The sequence below is a fragment of the Mus caroli genome, unplaced genomic scaffold, assembly GCF_978045245.1.
Source record: "Mus caroli unplaced genomic scaffold, Mus_caroli_1 scaffold_5, whole genome shotgun sequence".
NCBI classification, from domain to species: Eukaryota; Metazoa; Chordata; class Mammalia; order Rodentia; family Muridae; genus Mus; species Mus caroli.
In genome coordinates, this window is record NW_028227260.1 from 62,609,162 (window position 1) to 62,632,033 (window position 22,872).

The window sequence follows — 22,872 nt, forward strand, 5'->3', positions numbered from 1 at the left end:
ACCTCTCTCCCACCTGTATAGGTTTCTAGCCAGCTGTACATGGCGTCAGGAGGTGACAAAACGGCTGTGGTGTGAGACTTTCAGTAATTAAGCTGCATGGGGGTCACTTAGGTTCCTGCCGGTAAAGCCCAATAAATTCACTGGCTCAGCAAGCCTGTTTGTTGTTAGTGCTCTATCTGCAGTGAGCGGACATTCACTCACACTTCCCCAGAAAAAGTTCAGGCAGTAAATGGGATCTTCACAGCACGTAGGGCTCCCCCAAATCAAGCAAAGCTCATGGAGGGGAGATACCGTCTCAAGAATTTATTAGACACTACAAAGGGGAAGAGATCATGCACAGTCCTTTGTCTCGTGTTCTAAGTGACAGCAGCAGGGCAGCGGGATCTGAGAGACAACAGATTTTTGTCCCCTACCTGAATGTGGGCTGCTGCCTCTGATCCTGACACAGCATGGATTTACAGCTGAAACAACAGCCAGACAACCACAATAGCACAGTGAGGGCAGTGTGGATCTGTTGGTAGAGGGGGCTGGATGACTTAACACAGCGACACTTGACAACATTTTTTTTTAAACAACACTATAATTATAAAGTTGAAGGCACATCTTCGGCAGAAATATCAATTACATGCACATGAGAAAAAACAAACTAAACTACAGAAACGAAATATTGCACAAAGTTGCCCGCTCCTGTTTTGGATTCTAACCAAAATTTCATAATACATTTCTTTAAAAACACAAGATTGAGACACCTGGCTCTGGCTACAAAAGTCAATTATTATCAACATCATTAAAGAAGCTAATGTGATTGAGAAATAAGAATTCATGCTTTGTGTTATAGCTAGCTACTCATACCAGACGAAAGGACTTAAGAAAGTTAGTGTAAAAGTTGGTAAAGATTTGGCATGAATCTATCTATCTATCTATCTATCTATCTATCTATCTATCTATCTATCTATCGATATTTGGTAAAGAAGTATGTTTTTTTAATACAGAAAGCAAAATAACTCAAAGGAGTGATTATGAGGAATGTCTGTATAAAAAGGAGGAGGAGAAGGAAGAAGAGGAGGAGGAAGAAGAAGAGGAAGAGGAGGAGGAGGAGGAAGAAGAGAAGCAGCTTAAGCTTTAACCAGATGCCTCATACAAAAAAATAACAAAGTAGAGTAAAATAAGTAAAATAAATATGAAAAATAATTTTAAAACAGAATCTACACATAATGGAAAAATCCTCTACTATACGTTTTTGATTTTAAGCTGTGTACAGAAAATATATGCACAGTCACATTTTTGGAAACATCGTGTCTATAGTGCTATTTCAATCATTCTCTATATCTATCTGAATGAAGGAAAATTTTTAAAAAATTAAAGCATAATATAAAATTATTTGTTCATAAGGCATCAAATGTAACTTCCTAAAATGGTGATACTAAAGTAGGAAAAGCAACATTTCTATTTCACACCTAACAACGATCCTTTTCAAACTACAAGAGTAAATATTCTAGCTGTGTTTTAATCTTAAATTCAAAAGGCATCTTTGGATATTTAAGTTAAAAGGTGGCCCCTAGCTGAATCCGCATTAGCACTGGACAGCAAAGTGTCCATGGCGCCTTCTGACAGGGACAATGGTTGCTGAGTGAATTCAGAAGAGTGGCAAGGAAAGTATAAAGAACCTCAAAAGATGTATGCTCTCTCTCCCTCTCTGTCTCTCTGGCTGTCTCTCTCTGTATGTATGTATATACATGTGTGTATACATACACATACACACACATACATGCACTAACAAAACCTGTTCTGAGCAGTGGCCCATTACTTAAACCAGTGGCCAACTGAAAGTAACGTGCTTGATCTCCTCTCTAAATGACCCTCCTCTCTAAGGAATTCAGCCTCTCTCAAACGGGTTCTTTTCTGGTAGTGTGACCTGAAATGCTGTTCTCACTGCCCTATAGCTTGACGTGGAGGCAGGAGGAGGAGGACTCAACAACATATACAGAACTGGCTGACGACTAGGGGACTTATGTTCTCAATTTGGATCCAGAGCAAGAAAAAACTACTAGACATCTATAGTTTAGCTCTCTCTTCTAGAAGCCAATGAGCTATATTATGATGATCTGCTAGAATTAAGAAACAAATATACAAACTCAAACTCTTAAGACGGCATAAGTATTGGTTTAAAATACAGTTTAAGCATATAAACTTATTCATACTTCATTAAAACAGGTTTGCCTTTCTAGATTAATAGCACCTTCATCAAAAGTTTCACCTCTCTAAGATAGCTAAGATAGAAGTTAGGTCTTTTCCAAATCTGGAAAGACAGCATTGAAAAATGTAAACGTTTGTGGGTGTTGGGTGTGAAGGAATAAGAGAGAAAAGTGGTGGAGTGGACAAAACCCATTCTCCATTTCACTTTATATTCCAGTAATATAAAAAATGATTTTTATACTCAATATTGACTTGAAAAGGAGAAATGAACATTTTCAGAGCACAAATTATATGTTAGACATTATGCTAGTAGCTTAAAATATGGCATGAAAATAAAAGATTAAGAGTTTATAAGCACAAATATTTTGAATGATAGAACAACATACTTAACTACAAGATATCATAAACCAGGAATATTCTGATTTCTTTATTACAGTTTGGTGTGTATTTTGATAAAAGCAGCTTTGTGTGATGAGAATATTTTAAAGTCATTTTGATAAGTTATTTAAAACAGAGGTGACTAAAATTTTATTAAATTATAATATACCAGCCAAGTGATTATATCCCAAAAGATGAATTTAATGAGACCACATACATTTCTATGGCCCGTATATGTTAATATATTAGTGTTAATCTTTGAAGAATTTCTCAGTGAGAGAGGTTCTAAGTTTCTAGACTGGGACTGATGGAGAGACTGCATCTACTGTGAACAAAGACGAACTGAAAGCTAGCACAGGGCTGGGGAAACTGAAGGAAGATTTTGAGATGAAAAGTAAGATTTCAGAAGAGCTGTCAGCTACGACAATGTTTTAAGACAGGGTCTTAGTGTCTGGCTTTGAACTTGTAATCCTCCTGCCTCATTCCAAGAGATTGTTGTCAGTTATTTTTATCAAGGAAAAACCACCTAAACTTGGCTCACTTGAAAGGAGGTGACAAAAGCCATCCTGTAGGCTCTTAGGAACTAAAGGACAATGGCACATGAATTATGAGGTGAAAGCAAGCCTACAATAAATAAGGCACATCTATTTTGAGACAGTTGCAACTGTTTTCCTTCTAAACTAGGTGCTTTGTACAGTGCTTTGAAAGCCATTGCTCCCCAGTGGGGCAAGTATATAGGCTCAAGAATACCCTCAAAATCATGCTCTCAAATCTTCACATTTTTAATCGTCCTGTCTTTGGGCACTTTTTTTTTTTTTGGTCAAATAAAAATGATCTGCCATATTAGCAGCACATTAGCAACTTCTAACTATAGAGCTTGTTCTAAACTCACTATTCTCCCCTCTGTATCACTAATGAAACAAAAACTGCTGGGAATTTCTTTTAGATAATGCCAGGTTCAGAGCTCCTGCCCTGAGAAAGATATTTTCACCATTACCAAATACAACTCAGATAGAATCCTGCACGTAAGAGCATGAGATTGACAGAAGATCCTTCTATATCAACGTAAGTGCTGTGTCAGTGCACATGAGCTTTAACTAGCAGCATCCCCCAAGGCTTTTTACAGTGTAGTGTCATCATCTTCCCGGAAGTCGCCCACCAGAAGCGAGTGCTTGTCAGGTTCACTAGTAACAACGCTGTTCAGGGAGCGCTTGTCAGACAGCAGTGAATTTATGGAGGCTCTGCTATAGTTGACAATCCGGTCCAGCAAACCCAGCCTTGGAGAATTTCTTGAGGTGTCATCTATTCCAACGTGAACACTGATTTCTGAAGGACTCCTCTGTCCTGTGTGGCTCCGGGGATGCAACTCATAATTGTCATATGTAGGTTTCCTGTAACTGCATGTAAATTTAAAGCAATCAGATGTTAGGTAGATGCTTGGTGTACATACAAACAAAAGGAGATTTGCCCAGTGTGAGATATCCAAAAGTGGTTACTGCTAGAAAACTAGCTTGGACTGAACTTCATGCTATCACAAAATCCAAAGTCCTGTTTCTCAAAGCTACTATATGACAGTGAGGTCCACTTTGGGCTTATGTCTGCAATGTATACACTACATAAAAATAACAACTACTTAGCTTTTTTTCTTTTTGTTTTGAGACAGTATCTTTACTATGTAGCTGAGGCTAGACTTTTTGATTTTCTCACCCCTTCCTCTGAGTGCTGGGATTACAAGTGTGCACCACCACACACAGCTTGCTAATATTTACTAGTTACTACCTAATAATTCTTTTTATCTTTCTCTTTCTTTTTTAAAATTTATTTTTTATTTTAAATTTATTTATGTATTTATATGCCAAATGCTGCCCCCTTCTTGGTCCCCCTCCCAGGGTTCCTCCTCCCCACATCCCCCCTCCATAGTTGTTTGGAAGTCTGGGAAGACAGCTCAGTGGATAAAGTGCTTGCTATACAAGACTCGAGAACCCGAGTTTGAATCCTCAGCGCCACATAAAAGCTGAGTGTGGTGCCTGGCACCTGTGATCCTAGCACTACAGAGGCGAAGCAGAAGTCTGGAGGCTCATTTCCACTTTAACTGAACTGATGAACCCCAGATGCAGTCAGAGACTTTGACTCAAATTATAATGTAAAGAAAAATAGAAGATACTCCATGTTGACCTCTGATCTCTATGTACATGTGTATACATGTGCATACCTACATGCACACACATGCACGTCAGACACACATACACAATTATTTTGGCATACCCCAACAACACAAAGACAGACTATGAAATAGCAATATAAGTGCGCCATCCTACTCACAGCTTGAGGAAAAGGGAAGAAAGGACTACAGAGACAGATGAAGCGGCCATTGCTGCGGATCCCATCCAGGGTTGTAAAACCAAACCGATGGGCATAAAAACTCCTGGAAACAAGTTTAGATTAGAGTAGGCAGTACTAAATGAATCATCAACACATTTCCAACACATGTACAATTTCCTTTGTCATGACATCAGTGTTTTATCCTCTTGTTTGTGGAGATGTGTGCTGCTGTGAATTTTTCCTTAGTAGACTGCTGCCATAAATATTCTTGTGGATACTTCATGTACTCATGTTTAAGTGTTTCCCTAGGGCGCATGCCAGGAGGGAGACTGCTGTGTGCCAACAGCTGTAGCTGGGTAGTCTTCACTTCTCCAGTGTACGGGGATTCCCAGACACTGGCCAGCTTGTCTCCTCCAGCCTGCCAGCCCAGCGTAGACACAGGTGCAGTCACCCTGCACTGGGAAGGCCATGCTCTACTAAATCAATCTCCCTCTCTCCCCCCCTCACTCACACACACACACACACACACACACACACACACACACACACACACACACATGCTTTCTCTTTTCTTCCTCTTTTCTTTCTTCCTTCCTTCCTTTCTTTTTGAGGCAACATCTCACTATGGAGCCCTGTCTGGACTTAAACTCCCAGAGAACTGTGTAAGTGCTTTCTTCTAAGACTGAGATTAAATTAGGCATACAGTGTCATACTTGGGCCAACTTTTTTGTCTTAAGTTAAAATTTTCAATCTGTGTGTGTGTGTGTTTGTACCCATCTGCCAATCTAAGTTTTTTGAGGCAATGCCATGCTATGTAGCCCTGACATCTGGAACTTGGTATTCCAGGCTAGGTTTGAACTTGCTGCCATCCTCCTGCCTTGGCATCTCAAATGCTGGGATTATAGATGTGAGCCACCGCGTCCAAACACACTGGGTTTCAGTAGACATTTTAATAGTTGCTCTTATGTGGATATAAATTTGAACATTTAATTTTATGAGCTTACCTGGATTTTTCTATTTTTCTTAAAGTAATCATCACTTAGATGATTTTTTAAAAATCTTTTACTGCATGATTTAATCTTACTGGACATTGCTTTGTAGGCATTTATGTGCCCCTGGGCTAAACATCTCTGTAGTTAGTTTACATTTCAAGCCAGAAAGAAGGAGAAAGGTTTTTTTTTTTTAATTAGTTCTTTGAGAATTTTCTCTGTCATTATTAATGTAGGAAGGTCACGGACGATTATTGCACAAGTCTGTTAGTGTTTATCACTCACATTCCTACAGTCACTCTGTCACCTGATCTGCCAGTCTAAAAGAATACCTGCTGACTACAACAGAACATTACTCAAAAAGCAGGAAATTCAGAACTATGTGACAAGAGCAAACTGGTACAGAGTAGAAGTAACTGTAAGAAAATTTAAAATGGTAACAGTGGCTGTATTTAAGTAGCAAAATTATGCATAAATTCCTTTTATGCAGTAAAAATAAGTGAATAATAAATTATATATACATATTTTATTTTAAAAATATTTATTTTTAATTATGTATGTGTGTCAGTACAGATATTCTGTACCATATTTTCAACATTTACTTAAGTGTGAAAATTTTCAAATTATAAAAATAGAGGGAAAATTTTAAAAGTATCAAGATGTTACAAATGTTTAGGCTATAATAAAGTTTGTTGAACATTACTGCTTTTAACAGTGCCACTCATCACACTAGCAGGGTATATGTAAAAACTAAGGTCAGAACTAAAAAACGGTAAGCCTATTCTTCCAATGTTACGGTATCTAATGACTTTAACCACAAAACTAAAAACTGTTAAGACTCGCATACCAGCAGCGATGGGAATTCCAAGCAGATTATAAATTAGAGCAAAGACAAAATTGATTCGAATCCTCTTGACTGTTTTCCTTGACAAGTCAATACTTGCCACAACATCCAGAAGGTCATTCTGAGAAGAGAGATCAGTGATGTTAGTGACATTCCACTTCATTTGGGCTGTCTCTACATGTCACGGTGCGACAGAATTACATATGTTGTGGGACAAACTGGGAATTGAGTACAAATTTCAGATAATGCTAGGCCTTAAGTCAAGGTCAGAAGATTTTTTTTTTTGAAGGTTCTGAAAATACTTTCATGGTTGTCAGTGAACATTGTTGCAGAGAACTATATTATTGTTAAATCTTATTTCTCATAACAGAAGCTTGTTATTCAATATGAACTAACCAGTACCCCCCAGAGCTCATGTCTCTAGTTGCATATGTAGCAGAAGATGGCCTAGTCGGCCATCATTGAGAGGAGAGGCCCTTAGTCTTGTGAAAAATCATATGCCCCAGTACAGGGGAACACCAGGGCCAGGAAGCAAGCGGGAGTGGGTGGGCGGGTTGGAGAGCAGGGCGGGGGAGGGTATAGGGGACTTTCTGGATAGCATTTGAAATGAAAATGAAGAAAATAGCTAATAAAAAAATAATTGCTGAGCTGGGTGTGGTGGCGCACGCCTTTAATCCCAGCACTCAGGAGGCAGAGGCAGGCGGATTTCTGAGTTCCAGGACAGCCGGGGCTCTACAGAGAAACCCTGTCTCGAAAAACAAAAAAACAAGCAAAAAAATTGTTTAAAAAAAAAGGAAAAAGAAAAGAAGCTTGTTATTCTCAGGAAAGTCAGGATGTAGGTAGTGAGAATAACCATCCATCTGCTCCAAACTCTGTGTCCTCATAGCTAGGGACATGGGACTCGAGGAAGGATCACTACATAGTATGTTTACAGGATCACCGCTAACCATGTCAGGCAATGTGCCACTCCTCACACCTCAGACCACAGGACCTACCTACTCTTAGTGTGTAAGTACTGCCCGCTAACTCACTGCACCAGCGGAGCTCCGAGACTTACCCTTATCAAAACCACATCAGCTGCTTCAATGGCTACATCTGTGCCTGTGCCTATGGCAATTCCAACGTTTGCCATTGCCAGAGCTGGAGAGTCATTGATTCCATCTCCTACCATTGCTACACGTTTGCCCTCCTCTTGAAGCTGCTTCACCTTAGCAACTTTGTGGGAAGGTAGAACTTCAGCAAACACCTTAGTAATGCCAACCTATGAGAAGAAAATCAACTCAATCCACTTCAGGAAGTGCATCATTTTTAACCTGTCAAATACTTGCATTTTAAAAGAAAAAAAAATCCAGTGATAATGGAGAGAAACAAGCATTCCTCTTTTTATATTTTAAAATTATTTTTTTATTTTATGTGCATTACAGTTTTGGCTGCATGTATGCCCATGTGAGGGTATAGGATCCCCTGGAATTGGAGTTACAGAGAGCTGTAAGCTGCCATGTGGATTCTAGGAATTGAACCTGGGTTCTCTTGAAGGGCCGCCAGTGCTTTTAAGTGATGAGCCATCTCTCCAGCCCGACATTCTTCCTTTTTATAAGACTTATTCATTTTTATCTTATGAATGTTTTGCCTGTGTATATGTGACAACACTGTATGTGTGCCTGGTGCTTAGAGAGGCCAGAAGTGGGTGCTGGATGCCCAATAACTGCAATTAAAGACGGTTTTGAGCTACTGTATGCATGTTGGGAACCAAACCTGGGTCCTCTTCAAGAGCAGCTAGTTCTCTTAAGGGCCGAGTTATCTCTCCAGCCAGTGAACAATCTTCTGCACTGTTTGTATTGGACAGAATTTGTCAAAGTGTGCACATCATCTGCTCTGGAAGAAAATTAACTTTTAACTGTACTCTGGACAGACTCTTTTGTGTCCAAAGATGTCAAGAACATTTTTTATTGCCTGTTTAAAAAATGAAAAATTCAAAACTACCTAAATGTCCACCACTAGGGAAATGGCAACATAAATTATCATCCATCTGTACTATAGAAGTCCATGCAGCAGTCTAGAAGAAATGATACAATTTTATATGCTAAGATCTGGGGAACACTGAAAAAATACACATGTATATATATATATATATACATATATATATATATATATACACATATATATGTATGTATGTATATATATATACACACACATATATATGTATGTATATATATATATGTGTGTGTGTGTGTGTGTATGTATGTATATATGTGTATATACACACACATATACATATCCTACTAAATAAACTATAAAATGATCCAATTAGTGCTGAATTAGCAGAACTCCATACTCGCATACAGGGGAATGTGGAAAATGTTACAAATTCTTTACAACTTTTATGTTTTTACGTAAGAATATGCTCATATAGTCCTGTAATTTACTAGAAAGGGGGCCATCAAGATGGCTCAGTGGGTAAAGATATTTACCATCAAGCCTGATGGCCCAAAGTTAGTCCCTAGAATCTATACAGTAAAGAAGAGAACCAACTCCCACAAGTTTGTCCTCTGATCTATGTTCAATGTATGTCACATGCATGTAAACACATACACACTACATACATACCTACTAGGAGAAAAGGCATTCTAAGTTGTTTTATTTTTTAATTGAAAAATATTGGAGGCTAAATAAATGTAGGCTTAAGAAAAAAGGTATGTCAAAGACAAGAGTCTCACTGGTGGCATCCAAAACATATCAAAGAGGAACCTTATACAGTGGCAGTGTTTACAGTAGGGGATGGTGAAGGCTTGTGCATCATTTCAAAGGAAGCATCAACAGAAACCAGTGTGCAGCAATGTCAGTCAAATATCCTACAAGCTAAAGCAAGTACCTTTTCACTTACATCAGTGACATACAAGGTCCTTGTCCCATATCATCCTGATTGTTTTTAAGCAGTTAGAAATATCTCCTTGGTTATAATGCAAACAGTAAGTAATGTGGCATTCTTAAGAGTCAAATGCTAGCACATGTTCTTATCCCAATAACTAAGTATAGCAGTTTACCTGAGAAGCAATAGACCGAGCAGTTTTACTGTTGTCTCCAGTCATCAGAACTACTTCTAAACCCATAGATTTCAGAATGTGTACAGCCAACTCCGCCTCAGGTTTCACAGTATCAGCAATAGCAATCAAGCCACACAGCTCATCTAACACAGGAACAGCAGAAAAACAGTTGCAATACGGTGAATGAAGAGTAAGAGAATAAATAATAACAGAATAAATAAGAGAATAAAATTTCAGAAAGAAATGAATTTTGTTAAGCTGTTGAGAGCTGGTTTAACTCAAAACATTCTGATCTTGAACAAACTTTATACCACATGTTCTGTGATAAGCTTTCATATTTGGCTGTGGAAAATTCATAAAGGAGGAATATTTAATGAAGGTAGTAGCAAGAAAATGGAAAGATGTTACTGAACATTAAAAAATACACTCTCAGATATTAAACACATTTTAGCTGATTTAGAAGCAAACAGCATGAAAAACTAACAGGTAAACAGGGATAAAACTGGTATTTTGTATTAGGGGGAAGCTGTATGAGGACTCAAATTCTGAAACCTTAATACTGGGCCCTGCCTTAAGGGACCAAGGTAGAGAGTAACAAGGCAAGACATCTACTGTTCTCTGGATACCATGTGCGTGCCTGTGTGTGTGTGTGTGTGTGTGTGTGTGTCTGTATGCGTGCATGTACACACACACACACTACAATGGAGGAAAATATTATTCTATGCTTTTTCTCATACCCTAAATTAAGTTACTAAGCTCATACCTTGCAAGGATTCCAAATGTTGAGTAAATATCATCAGACTGGAAATTTACTCTAACAAATAGGGAACACCTAAAACTTTTATGTATGTTTATTGCACTATTATGCCAGTAGGGATGGCTCAGTGAATTAGGGGGCTTGCCTGACAACCTGAGTTTGATCTTAAAGATCCATATGTTGAAAGGATTCTTAATACTTGTCCTTTGACCTTCACCTCTGTACTGTGGAACATATGTGCTCTGATATATACAAGCAGACAGATACATACATACACACAATAGATACAGCAAGTAAAAAGAGAATACATTTTCAACAACATGGGAATGGTTATACTGCATGAAGATTAAAATAATATTTTAGAATTATGGGGTGTAGCCTTATTTGTAAAGTGCATGTCCAGAATATACTGTCCTGTGTTTTGTCTCTAGAACTGCAGAAATAAATATATAATGCAATTGTATAATAACATTGAAAAATATTTCCTCAAGTAAAATAAACCACAACACAATAGTATGTGAATAAGAAACCTTAGTTATTTTTGTGTGTGGAACTAGAGTTTTAACTTAGGAACTTGCTTTTTTCCTTTTTTTCTCCCTACACTAGATATGAAACCCATGGCCTCACGCATGCTAGCCAAGTAGTCTACTGAGGAGCTACATCCCCAACAGGAGTTTTAAAGGGTTTTTTTTTTTTTTTAGATTTAATTTGTATGTATATGTTGATGTCTAGTCTGTATGCAAGTATGCACAAGGACACCAGAAGAGGGGGACAGATCTTCTGGAGATAGGATTACAGGCAGCTCTGAATCACCTAACATGGGTCCTCAGGAACAAGCTCTGATCCTCTTCAAGAACAGTTAAGTACTCTTAATCACTAAACTAGCTTTTCAGCAGTCCCCCAAAATAAGATTTAAAGTGTTTATCCAAGTTTATTGACATAAATCTTACATATAAAATGTATATATGAGAAGTGGTACAAGGCTGGAGATGTAGTTCAGTTGGTAGAGTGCTGAGCATGTACAAGGCTGTAGTGTCAGTCACCAGCACACATAAACCAGGTGTGCTAGTGCACAACTACAAACCCAGCACTTGGAAAGTACAAAGAAGATCAGAAGTTCAAGGGCTTTCTTGGCTACATATCAAGTTTAAGGACATCTTGGGATACATGGAACTTCATCTCAAAAAACAAAGAAGACTGGGGAGAAGATTCAGAGGTAACATGCTTGTCACAGAAGCATGAGACCAGCGTTTGCATCTTTAGAACCCAGGGAAAAAGCTGGGTGAGTTTGGCTGACTGCCTGTAATGTCAAAGAGAGAGACAAAGAGTGACTGGAATAAGCTGGCTGGCTTGACTAGGGAAAACACAGTCCAAACTCAGCATAAGACCTTGCCTCAATATATAAGGCTGAAAGCCATCAAGGAAGATATCCAATATCTGGCCTACATGTGCATGCACTTGCACCCTTACACATGTTCACACACCCAAACATATGCATGCATACACCACATATACACAAATGCAAGAAAGTAAAAACAGCAGCATTATAAATATATAAAAGATATATAAATATACCAACAAACCAGCAGTAGAACACATGAAATTAAAACTTGTGCTATATTAGAACAGTAAGATTATTAATGCTATTTTACTCTTATTATTCAACTACTGCCATTTAATCTTGTTTAAATCCATGATTAACTTTCAAGCAAGGGGAAGAAAAGAACAAAGGTGAAAAATGCAAGAAAACTTTTTTGAGACATGTCTCAGCATGTAGCTTTGGGGGTTCCGGAACTTGCTATGTAGCGCAGGCTAACCTTGAACTAACAGAATTCTGCCTAACTGCTTCCCAGTGCTGACATTAAAAGATGTGAATCACTATGCCACAAGGTACATTTTTAAAGGTTCCCCCCACCTTTTGTCATGCTAGGAATTAAACTTAGGGTCCAACCTAAAGTTGTTTTATCTTTTTTTTTTTTCCAATTTAGTGTTTTGCTTTTGTCTTGTCTTTTTAAGACAGGGTCTCATGTAGCAGAGGTTACCTTTGAACTCACTATAAAGCCGAGCCTTCAACTGCTGGTCCTCCTGTTTCCACCTCCTAAATGCTAGGATTACAGGCATGTACCACTATGCCTGGCTGACTTGTTTTATGAGATAGTCTCCCTCTGTAGTCCTTAAGGTCACAATCTGCCTCTCTCAGGTTTCCATGTGCATGTGCCACAACAGCTGATGAGAAGACCCTTAATTCGTAACAATCATAGTTTCTAATCCTTTAACTTCGAATTCAAGCCTCTTTGAAATAAACCTCATAGTTTAAGTCTTGTAGACACATAAAACGATGACTGAGATCACAATTGTGTCAGTGTAGTTCAGAGAAACTTTACCATCGATTGTCACCAAGACAGCAGTCCGACCTCTTCTTTCATGTTCAATCATAGATTCATCTATATCATTACTTATGACAAGACCATTTCTAATCATCCATTCCCGGTTACCAATGAGGACTTTGTACTGCTGAGTATTAACAGCATCTAGAAGTACAGAAATAACATTCAGTAAGTTTATTTAACCTTTAAATCCACCTCATGAGGCAAGTTCTTCCTGCCTAACTTTGCAGTCACAGTACAGTTTTGGTAGAATATAACCTAACAGTGATAAAGTTTTCCAGAATATGTTCTGCTCTTCCATACCTCTGAGCCTATGTTGCTATGGACACTCAGTGTCCTTAACCTTTCTCTCCAGATAACAAATTCCACCACACTGTTGACATGCCAGTTCAAAGGCCAAGAATATAGCACAGTGGCATGAATGAGGCTCTAGATTCAATCTCCAGCAAGACCAGGGATTGGGGGAGGGGTAAGAATGTTATCAGCTCAGAGATTCCCTCCTTACTGAGGTTTTATCTTGGACCCTCCACCAAGATTCAGATCCTAATTGTAAATCAGAATCTGAAAGTCTAGAGCTGCATGTAAATATGCAATTGTGTTGATGTCTCATTTTAAACTCGTAACTACTAATTTCTGTTTGGCTGGTTTGGTTTCTTTTTTTTTTTTTTAGAACCAAATAACCCTATTTTTTTATTAGATATTTTCTTCATTTACATTTCAAATGCTATCCCAAAAGTCTCCCTCCCTCCACACTCTCCTACCCATCCACACGCCCACTTCTTGGCCCTGGCGTTCCCCTGTACTGAGGCATATAAAGTTTGCAAGACCAAGAGGCCTCTCTTCTCAATGATGGCCGATGAGGCCATCTTCTGCTACATATGCACCTAGAGACACGAGCTCTGGGGTTACTTATTAGTTCGTATTGTTGTTCCACCTAAAGGGTTGCAGACCACTTTAGTTCCTTCTTTCTCTTGCTTCTCCATTGTGGGCCCTGTGTTCCATCCAATAGCTGACTGTGAGCACCCACTTCCGTGTTTGCTAGGCCCCGGCATAGCCTCACAAGAGACAGCTATAATCAGGGTCCTTTCAGCAAAATCTTGCTGGCACATGCAATGGTATCAGCGTTTGGAGGCTGATAATGGGATGGATCCCCAGGTGTGGCAGTCTCTAGATGGTCCATTCTTTTGTCTCAGCTCCAAACTTTGTCTCTGTAAGTCCTTTCATGGGTGTTTTGTTCCCAATTCTTTTTTTTTCTTTTTTTTTTATTACGTATTTTCCTCAATTACATTTCCAATGCTATTCCAAAAGTCCCCCATACCCCCCCCCCCCACTTCCCTACCCACCCATTCCCATTCTTTTGGCCCTGGCATTCCCCTGTATTGGGGCATATAAAGTTTGCAAGTCCAATGGGCCTCTCTTTCCAGTGATGGCCGACCAGGCCATCTTTTGATACATATGCAGCTAGAGTCAAGAGCTCCGGGGTACTGGTTAGTTCATCATGTTGTTCCACCTATAGGATTGCAGATCCCTTTAGCTCCTTGGGTACTTTCTCTAGCTTCTCCATTGGGAGCCCTGTGATCCATCCAATAGCTGACATGATGTCCCAACTGGTAAGAAGGACACATGCTCCACTATGTTCATAGCAGCCTTATTTATAATAGCCAGAAGCTGGAAAGAACCCAGATGCCCCTCAACAGAGGAATGGATACAGAAAATATGGTTTGGTTTTTTAAGACAGGGTTTTTCTGTATATTCTTGGCTGTCCTAGAACTCACACTGTAGACCAGGCTGGTCTCAAACTCAGAGATCCACCTGTCTCTACCTCCGGAGTCCTGAGATTAAAGGTGTGCGACACACTAATTTTAAGTGAGCTCTTACCTCTGTTGGACAGATGCTTGACTGCATGTCTCTAGTGCACTCAATCTATTTCTTCAGGATGACCATTTGAAATCTCTAACTTTTCCTCCCCCATTCTCACCCATGATACTATCATAAGAGAATTTGTCATGGCTAAATTGTCCCAGCTCCTGTGCCTCCTAGGTGAACCCAACTTGTTTCCCCTGTTATAAACAGAGCCTGAGCCTGCTGAAGGCCAGTCTCTACCTGTATGCTAAGGTTACCCTTCTTTGCCTACTTTTTTTCTCTCCTTCCTGAATAATCACTTTCTGCCATCTCTGCTGCATATTGTCCTATCTTTAAAAACAGAAGAACCCTTTCGTACCACTGGTCTAGCTGTCATACCTCTGCTTCCATGCACAGCAGAACTGCTCAAGAGCACTTCCCCTACAAACTGTTTCTAACTCACCTCTTCCTATTCTCTTATGAACCCAGTCTAGTAAAGCTTTAGTCTCTACTATTCTAATGAACTATTCCCACAGTGTTTCAGTGATCTTTAGTAAACTAGTGATGTTGGAACAGTTGTTCCAGCAATAATGGAAATGTTCTACACCTATTCTGTTTAATTCTATAGCCACTAGCCAACACATGTGGCTATTGAGGGCAAATATAATTAAAGAGCTGGACTTTACATTAAACTAAGTTTGATTAAATCAAAAGTTAAACAATCACATGTAACTAACTTATAATTACTGTATTTGATACCACAGATCTACAAAGCAAATGACTCTCAATTCTGTATTTCTAATTCAATCTCCTGGATCTTCAGGCCCCTGGAGACAACTGCCTACCTAATAATTCCATTTTTATGATATTTCTACTTAGCGAACAGGCACCCTGGTACAGAATGTAACTTCTATAAAACTGGATGCCTGATCTTGTCTCCAATATTGTTCTTTTTGTCTTCCGTATCCTATTTAATGGTAACTCCATCTATCTAAAAGATGGGCCACTAACTTTGGCATGATTTGACTCTTCTGTTTTAATTTTTCAAAACTGGTTCGTATGTGGATAGGTATTTTGCCTGCATGTATGTCTGTGTACCATGTCATATGGTGCCCGTGGGAGGTCAGAAGAAAACACTGTATCCCCTGGTACTGGAGTTACAAGCCAGTTGTGAGCTGCCGTGTGGGTGCGTGGAATTGAAATTTGTCCTCTGGAAGAACAGCCAATGTTCTTTTTTTTTTTAATTTATTTATTATATGTAAGTACACTTTAGCTGTCTTCAGACACTCCAGAAGACGGCATCACATCTCATTACGGATGGTTGTGAGCCATCATGTGGTTGCCGGGAATTGAACTCAGGATCTTCGGAAGAGCAGTCAGTGCTCTTAACCGCTGAGCCATCTCTCCAGCACACAGGCAATGTTCTTAATTGGTGAGCCATCTCTCCAACCCCTTAACTCTTATTTAACTCATATTCTATATATCTAATTGGTAGTTAAATCTTTCAGCTTGCTCTTCAAGACACACCTGGAATTTGACTTCTTACAAACTGTACTGTTATCACACGAGCCTGAGCCATTGTTATGTTTTGCCAGGGTAGTGACAATAGCCTACTAACTCAGTCTCTTTCTTTGGTCCTAGCTTCTTCCTCAGTGGTGCTGGAGATCCAACCCAGAGCCTCACATATGCTAAGCAGAGGAGAGGCTTTGAGAGGTGTACACCTCTGTCCTCACTAATGATTCTTTTTAGTGTTGTTAATGGTCCACAACACACAGTAGATGTTCCTGTCGAGTAATTTTTCTATATGTCAGTTACTTAAAATGACATCCATAGACAAAAAGTCACAGAGAAGTACGAATGGTCAGGAAATAATTATTTTGTAGTATGTCTAATATAATAGAAATGAAGTACAAGTATAATTTAAGATGAGTAAGTATTTCGATCAGCACATGTTGAAGTGCCAACCATAAAGACAAGTCTAGAAAGATAAACAGGGTAGATGCTATTTACAGTGAGGGTACTGCATGGAGAGAATAGGAAATGAAATAATGAGTAGAAAATGGCAGACCACAAAGGGGTACCAAAAAAGGAATACCTTCAAAACAAACAAACAAACAAACCCTCAAAAATCAAAACAAACAAACAAATCACCACAGGCTACTGCCGATGTTATTTGGTGCTCTCTACTTGTCAGGACCTATTGCTGAAGTCAATACTTATATCACAGAACATGGAAAAGTCGAGCTGGTGCCTAACTAGAAGCTTCACTCCTACTGACTCTAGATAGAGTTCAGGGTACTGAAAGGTACTCTGCATTCCTGCATTCCACTAGAGGAGATAGGTGACCATCAATTATCACCACTCAACTGCAAACCCTGCAACCTACAACAATGGCCTGCCTTTAAGACATACTGGTACAAGAGTGGCACACATGCTATGCCCATGAGATAGAACCCTTACCCAGTACTATTAAGTAACCAAGACCCTGAGACTAGAATGGATCTAGGCTAAAACCTAATGCTATTATTTCGTTAAAGGAAATAGGAATAAAATGACTTCTAATAGTATACTATGATACCCATAGACCAGCACCTCACTCAGCCCTCATCAGAGAAGCTTCTTTTTGAAGAAGATGGAAATGAACACAGAGATCCACAACTGGACAATATGCAGATTGTAGAACTCTCCACGAGACTCAAGGATCCTCCATTGCTGGTCAGAGTGCAAACTTGTACAACCACTATGGAAATCAATCTGGTGGTTCCTCAGAACACTGGAAATAGTTCTACTTGAAGACCCAGCTATACCACTCCTGGCCATATACCCAGAGTATGCACCAACATGTAATAAGGACACAAGCTCCATTATGTTCATAGCAGCCTTATTTATAATAGCCAGAACCTGGAAAGAACCCAGATGACCCTCAACTGAAGAATGGATAAAGAAAATGTGGCACATTTACACAATGGAATACTATTCAGTTATTAAAAACAAGGACATCCTGAAAATTGCAGGCAAATGGATGGAACTAGAAAATAACATCCTGAGGTAACCCAAACACAGAAAGTCACGCATGGTATGTGTTCACTTATAAGTAGATATTAGTTGTTAAGTAAATGATAATTAATCTACAACTCACAGACCCCAGGGAGGTTAGGTGAAGAGGAGGGGTTGAAGGTGGATCTCCCTGGGAAGGAGAAATAGAATGGATTTTGTGGGTAGAATGAGGCAGGTGGGGAAGGGAATGGGAGGGATTGGGTAGTATTGGGAGATGGGATGGAGCTGAGGAGCAGTTGGGGGCAGTGTGGAAACTTAGTGCAGTGGAAACTTCCTCCTGGAATCTATGAGAGTAATCCTAGTAAGGACTCCTAAGCAATGAGGAATACAGACTCTGAACTGGCCATCTCTAATAGCCAGGCAAGGCTTCCAGTGGTGGGACTAAGTTATATTTGGTGAGTATTTGGCCAAGGGAGTCCTGTCTCCACAAGCTTGTCCAAACAAGCCAGCCTGATACTAGGACAGAAGTTTGCTCTCTACAAATTAACAGCAGGGCCCCATTGCCAACGACTACATCTGCACAGCTCATTGAACACGTAAAGGTCAAGTTGGTGCCTGTGTGGAACCTTACACATACTCTGCAGGCTAATCAAAGAAAAATGTGGACTCACACCCAGACACAAACCTTTTGGTCTACATTCTGTCCTGCCTCCATAAAATGGTAATGCAATGGTGATTTAGAACTTTCGGGAGTAGCCAACTAATGTCTGATTTCGCTTGGGGCCCATGCCATGAGACAGAGTTCATTTCTGACCCTGGTTGGATGGTCAGGATCCAGAGACTAGATAGTCCAGGGACATAGGGTGGAATCAAACATGACTGGTCAAAAAAATCAATGAAATTCTTCTTAATGATTTCTGCTATCCTCATAGATTGGTGCCTTGTCCAGTGGTCATCAGAGAGGTTTCCTCTGGCAGCAGATGGGAGTCGATGCAGAGACCCACAGCCCGACACTCATTATGCGGAGGGTCTAAATTAGAGGTCTCCATTGGGTCTCTCCCATCAGAATTTGGAGAATTCTACAGAAGCGGGGGTGCAAATATTGTAGGACTCAGAGGGGGATGGAGGACACCAGGAGAACACGGCCCACTGAATCAACTAAGCAGGATGCACATGGGGCTCACAGGCACTGAAGCAGCAAGCATGGGGTGAGACTGCTAACTGTAAGAATGGATGTGTCTCATACTCTTTTCCCTGTTCTTGGAGCTCCTTTCCTCCTGCTAGGTTGCCTTGTGAGCTTTGGTATGAGGGCTTTTGCTTTGTCTTACTCTATTTTGTTCTGCCATGCTTGGATGTTGTCTCTTGCTATTTTCTGGTTGGAGATGGAGGGTGAATGGATCTGGGGAAAAAGGAGGCGGAGTGGCTGGGAGAAGTGAAGGGAGGAGAAACTGTGGTCAGGATGCATTGTAAGAGAGAAGGATCGATTTTCAATTAAAAAAAGAAAAATAAGAAAAAAGAAAAATCTAAAAGAGAAATCTATAAACTACTACAAAGAAATCAACTTACTTGAGAGATGAGCATCAATAATCATAGAAGATGAAGTTGATGACTGTTCATTAATGGCATCAATTTGAACCAGGGATGCATTTTTAATGTTATTTTCTTCTATCTTCAAGTTACTCTTATGTAGCAAACCTTCAATATTGGTGACTTTACAGCTAATACCACAGCCTGGTACAACCTGGAAATCTGTACAGGTACCCAGGGTTTCAGTGTCCAGCTCCTAACAAACAGAAACACAGCACACTAAATAAACAAACAAACAAACAAATGGTATAGGATTTTTAATTAGAACAGTGTTAGAAGAATGAAAGAAGACAGGCACTCCAAATTTTGGGTGCAGGCACAAACTGATAAAACCATTTGTATAAATGTTAGTAATGGTCATGAAAAATGAAACTGTGAGCCTCTGATGATCTAACAACTTCACTGATGTTTAACATAAAGACAGACTGGAGAAACTGGCAAGCATGCTCAGTGTGTACTGAAAACAAAACCCCACTCACAGAACCAAATACAAAACAATGGGGTAGGCTTGAATTTCCTGATAGGGAAAATTCATCTAATAAAATAAAAAGCAAGGTCACTGTATGGTTTTCTATGTAAAGTTTTGAATGATAAATGCAGGTGGGCATGATGGCATACACCTAGAACCCTGGCTCTTAAAAGATGGAAATCTGCACAGGTCTGTAAGTTCAGGGTTTACCTGGCTATAAAGCAAGTTCCAGACCAGCCCTGGCTATGTAATGAGACTCTGTCTCAAAAGCAACAAAAAAAGTATCATAAGCTAGGTGCAATGACACATGCCTATAGACCCAGCCGTGTGGAAACTGAGGTAGAAACAGCACTTACGCCCAGGAACTTAGACCAGCCTGGACAACATAGGAAAATCTTTGCTCTTAAAAGAATGAGGTTTTGCTGAAGAAATGGCTCAGTAGTTAAGAGTACATATGACTCCATCAGAGGACTAGAATTTGGGTCTCAACACCCGCATTAGGCAGCTCAGAAATGTAACTTCATCTTCAAGGTATCCAATATCCACTTCAGGTGTGCATACACACACAGAGAAAAACACATTAATAACTAAACTAAACTAAATCTTTACACAATTACATAAATAACATTAACATACATTTCTGAACATATCAGAAATTGTTTATTAAACTTTATAAATTAAAAAAAAATCAATAAAGATGTCTCAACCACTGGGCAAGAACTCACTTTTAAAAATTAATTGGAGATTCCTGAATGGAAAACACATACTGTCCCTTTAATATTAGGAGGCAGGGAGAATTGGTTTTTTTAGCTGAGAGTTTAAGTCACAGATACCAATTATTAAATTTTGGACTGAGGAATTATGTTGGGGGAAAGGGGTAAGGGTTCCATTTTTATGACCTAAGTTATGCTATCAATATACATATTACTTCTATTTTAACATTTTATGTCAAACGGGTTACTGTGTGATAAGATCAGAATTACTTTCTTTTTTATCTTTACAGTTGCTATATGATCAAAGCAGTATACAAGTTTGAGACAAGGTTTTACATAATCTAGGCTGGGATCAAGTTCACTATGTAATGAAGATGACCATGAAATTTTTTGTTTGTTTTTCAAGACAGAGATTCTCTGTGTAGCCCTGGCTGTCCTGGAACTCTGTAGACCAGGCTGGCCTTGAACTTCGAGATCTGCCTGCCTCTGCTTCCTGAGCGCTGGGATTAAACATGCTTACTTTATTGGTATCAGGGATCAAAACCTGGGCCCCTAGCATCTAGGCAAGCATTCTACCAATCCAGCTACAGTCCCTGCCCCAATCCATTCAATTAAATAGGAAAATATAATTCTCTTTAGCCTCATACTAATTATATACATAAAATATATTCAAAGGCCAGCCCAGATTAGGTCTGTTATCATTCCTACATGACATGGTAACATAAATATGAAAGATAAAATTGTACCTTTTTGCAATATTTGGTTACAGCTGCTCCTAAAGGATGTTCACTGTTACTTTCTGCAGTCCCCACAATGGCCAGGATCTTATTGCGTGATATCTTGTTACTTTCCACGAGAACCTTTACTTGATTCACTACTGGGGTTCCATGGGTGATGGTTCCAGTCTTATCAAATACCACTACCTTTACCTAGAGAACAGTTAAAAAACAGGATGCATCCATGTAACATCTTCTTCCCAGAAATAAGAAACAGGTTTATTTTTAACAGACAGATATTTCATTTCTTAATAAACTGGACTTTGGCTTCACAACTGATCATCTCTGGATGAACAAAAGGCATATTAAAAAATACTCTTGTAGCAACTAATTTCCTTACCCCACAGTTGAGTTTTAATCCTGTTAAATGTCTGTGAATCTGTGTTAAACAACTAGAGCTGTAAGTTATGGGTTGGCTGTTAATAGGTAATTAAGAGAATGTCACTGGCATCTCTAGGGGAAACACAAAGGTTTTCAATACTAATGAATTAGAGATCTATTGGAGAAATCTGGGTGGCAAGCAGATGACTGTAAGAGAAAATGTAAATGATAGGTTGTATGGAATGCCAGCTGGGTTGCTTGACTTGGCTAGGTCTTGGTTAAGAACTCGGGCTGTTAAGAGGAAGCTCAGAGAAGCAGCTCGAGAAAGTCAGCCTACATAGGAGAAGGGGAAAATCTGGAGTTAGAGACCATGTTCACCTCACTATAAACTCAGAATGAGAACCTTGGAGACTGAACAGCCCAATGAACTGATATAAAGATAGGAATAACACTCAAAGCCATCATCTGGACAAGAGAAAAACTGCTGTAACGGGTATCATGGAAACAAGGGAGGAAAGCAGAACAGGAAATTACAGATTAGATAACAGCATTATGTCAATATTAATTTCTTGATTTTGATAAATGTACTGTGGTCACATAAGGGAGTGTCCTTGGTCTTAGGATAGGTACCCAACAGCTGCAGAAAAGGCAATACTTTTTTAGGTTTGAAGTTATGCCATTTTTTTTCCTATAAGAACTAGTACCGTGGGGACTGGAGACTCGGTGCTTTAAAGCACTTTGTGTTCTTGCAGAGGGCCCCAGTTCAGTTCCTAGCACCAGTATTGGGCAGGTCACAACAACCTATAACTCTAGCTCTAGGGGATCTGACACACCCTTCTGGCCTCCACAGGAACCCATAAACATGGGAATATACACATCAAAGTGTGCACACATGAGTAAAAATAAAAACTAACCTTTAAAAAATTCCTTAGGGCTGGAGAGATAGCTCAATGGTTAAAAACACTGACTGCTCTTCCAGAGGACCCAGGTTTGGTTCCCAACACCCACGTGGCAGCTCACAACTCTTGATTATTCCAGTCCCAAGGGGGGGGGGGAGGGTTCAATAGCATCTTCTGGCCTCTGTATGCATGTGGTACATGGACATACATGCAGCCAATACACTCATCCACATTTAAAAAATTCTAGCCTATATTTATTTGCTAGCTATTCTAGGTTCCAGATTTGTTCTAAGCTATGTACTTTGTATCCTCCATGTACCTGTATATATTTTAAATCCTTATAATGAGATT

General features: G+C 39.4%; 1 protein-coding gene across 2 annotated transcripts in view; it reads right to left on the reverse strand.

Moving 5' to 3' along the window:
- Nucleotides 1–244: 244 nt before the first annotated feature.
- Nucleotides 245–22,872, reverse strand: part of Atp7a (ATPase copper transporting alpha) — a 102,373-nt gene continuing 79,745 nt past the window's right edge. For both annotated transcript variants that reach the window (XM_029473176.2, XM_021153344.3), the window contains exons 16-23: nucleotides 21,272–21,454; nucleotides 19,323–19,539; nucleotides 12,915–13,061; nucleotides 9,774–9,916; nucleotides 7,787–7,990; nucleotides 6,733–6,850; nucleotides 4,897–4,999; nucleotides 245–3,971 (exon numbers count right to left, since the gene is read on the reverse strand). In XM_029473176.2, coding sequence (XP_029329036.1) covers nucleotides 3,695–3,971; nucleotides 4,897–4,999; nucleotides 6,733–6,850; nucleotides 7,787–7,990; nucleotides 9,774–9,916; nucleotides 12,915–13,061; nucleotides 19,323–19,539; nucleotides 21,272–21,454 — 1,392 coding nt within the window. In that variant the 3' untranslated portion in view covers nucleotides 245–3,694. The remainder of the gene's footprint in view (nucleotides 3,972–4,896; nucleotides 5,000–6,732; nucleotides 6,851–7,786; nucleotides 7,991–9,773; nucleotides 9,917–12,914; nucleotides 13,062–19,322; nucleotides 19,540–21,271; nucleotides 21,455–22,872) is intronic.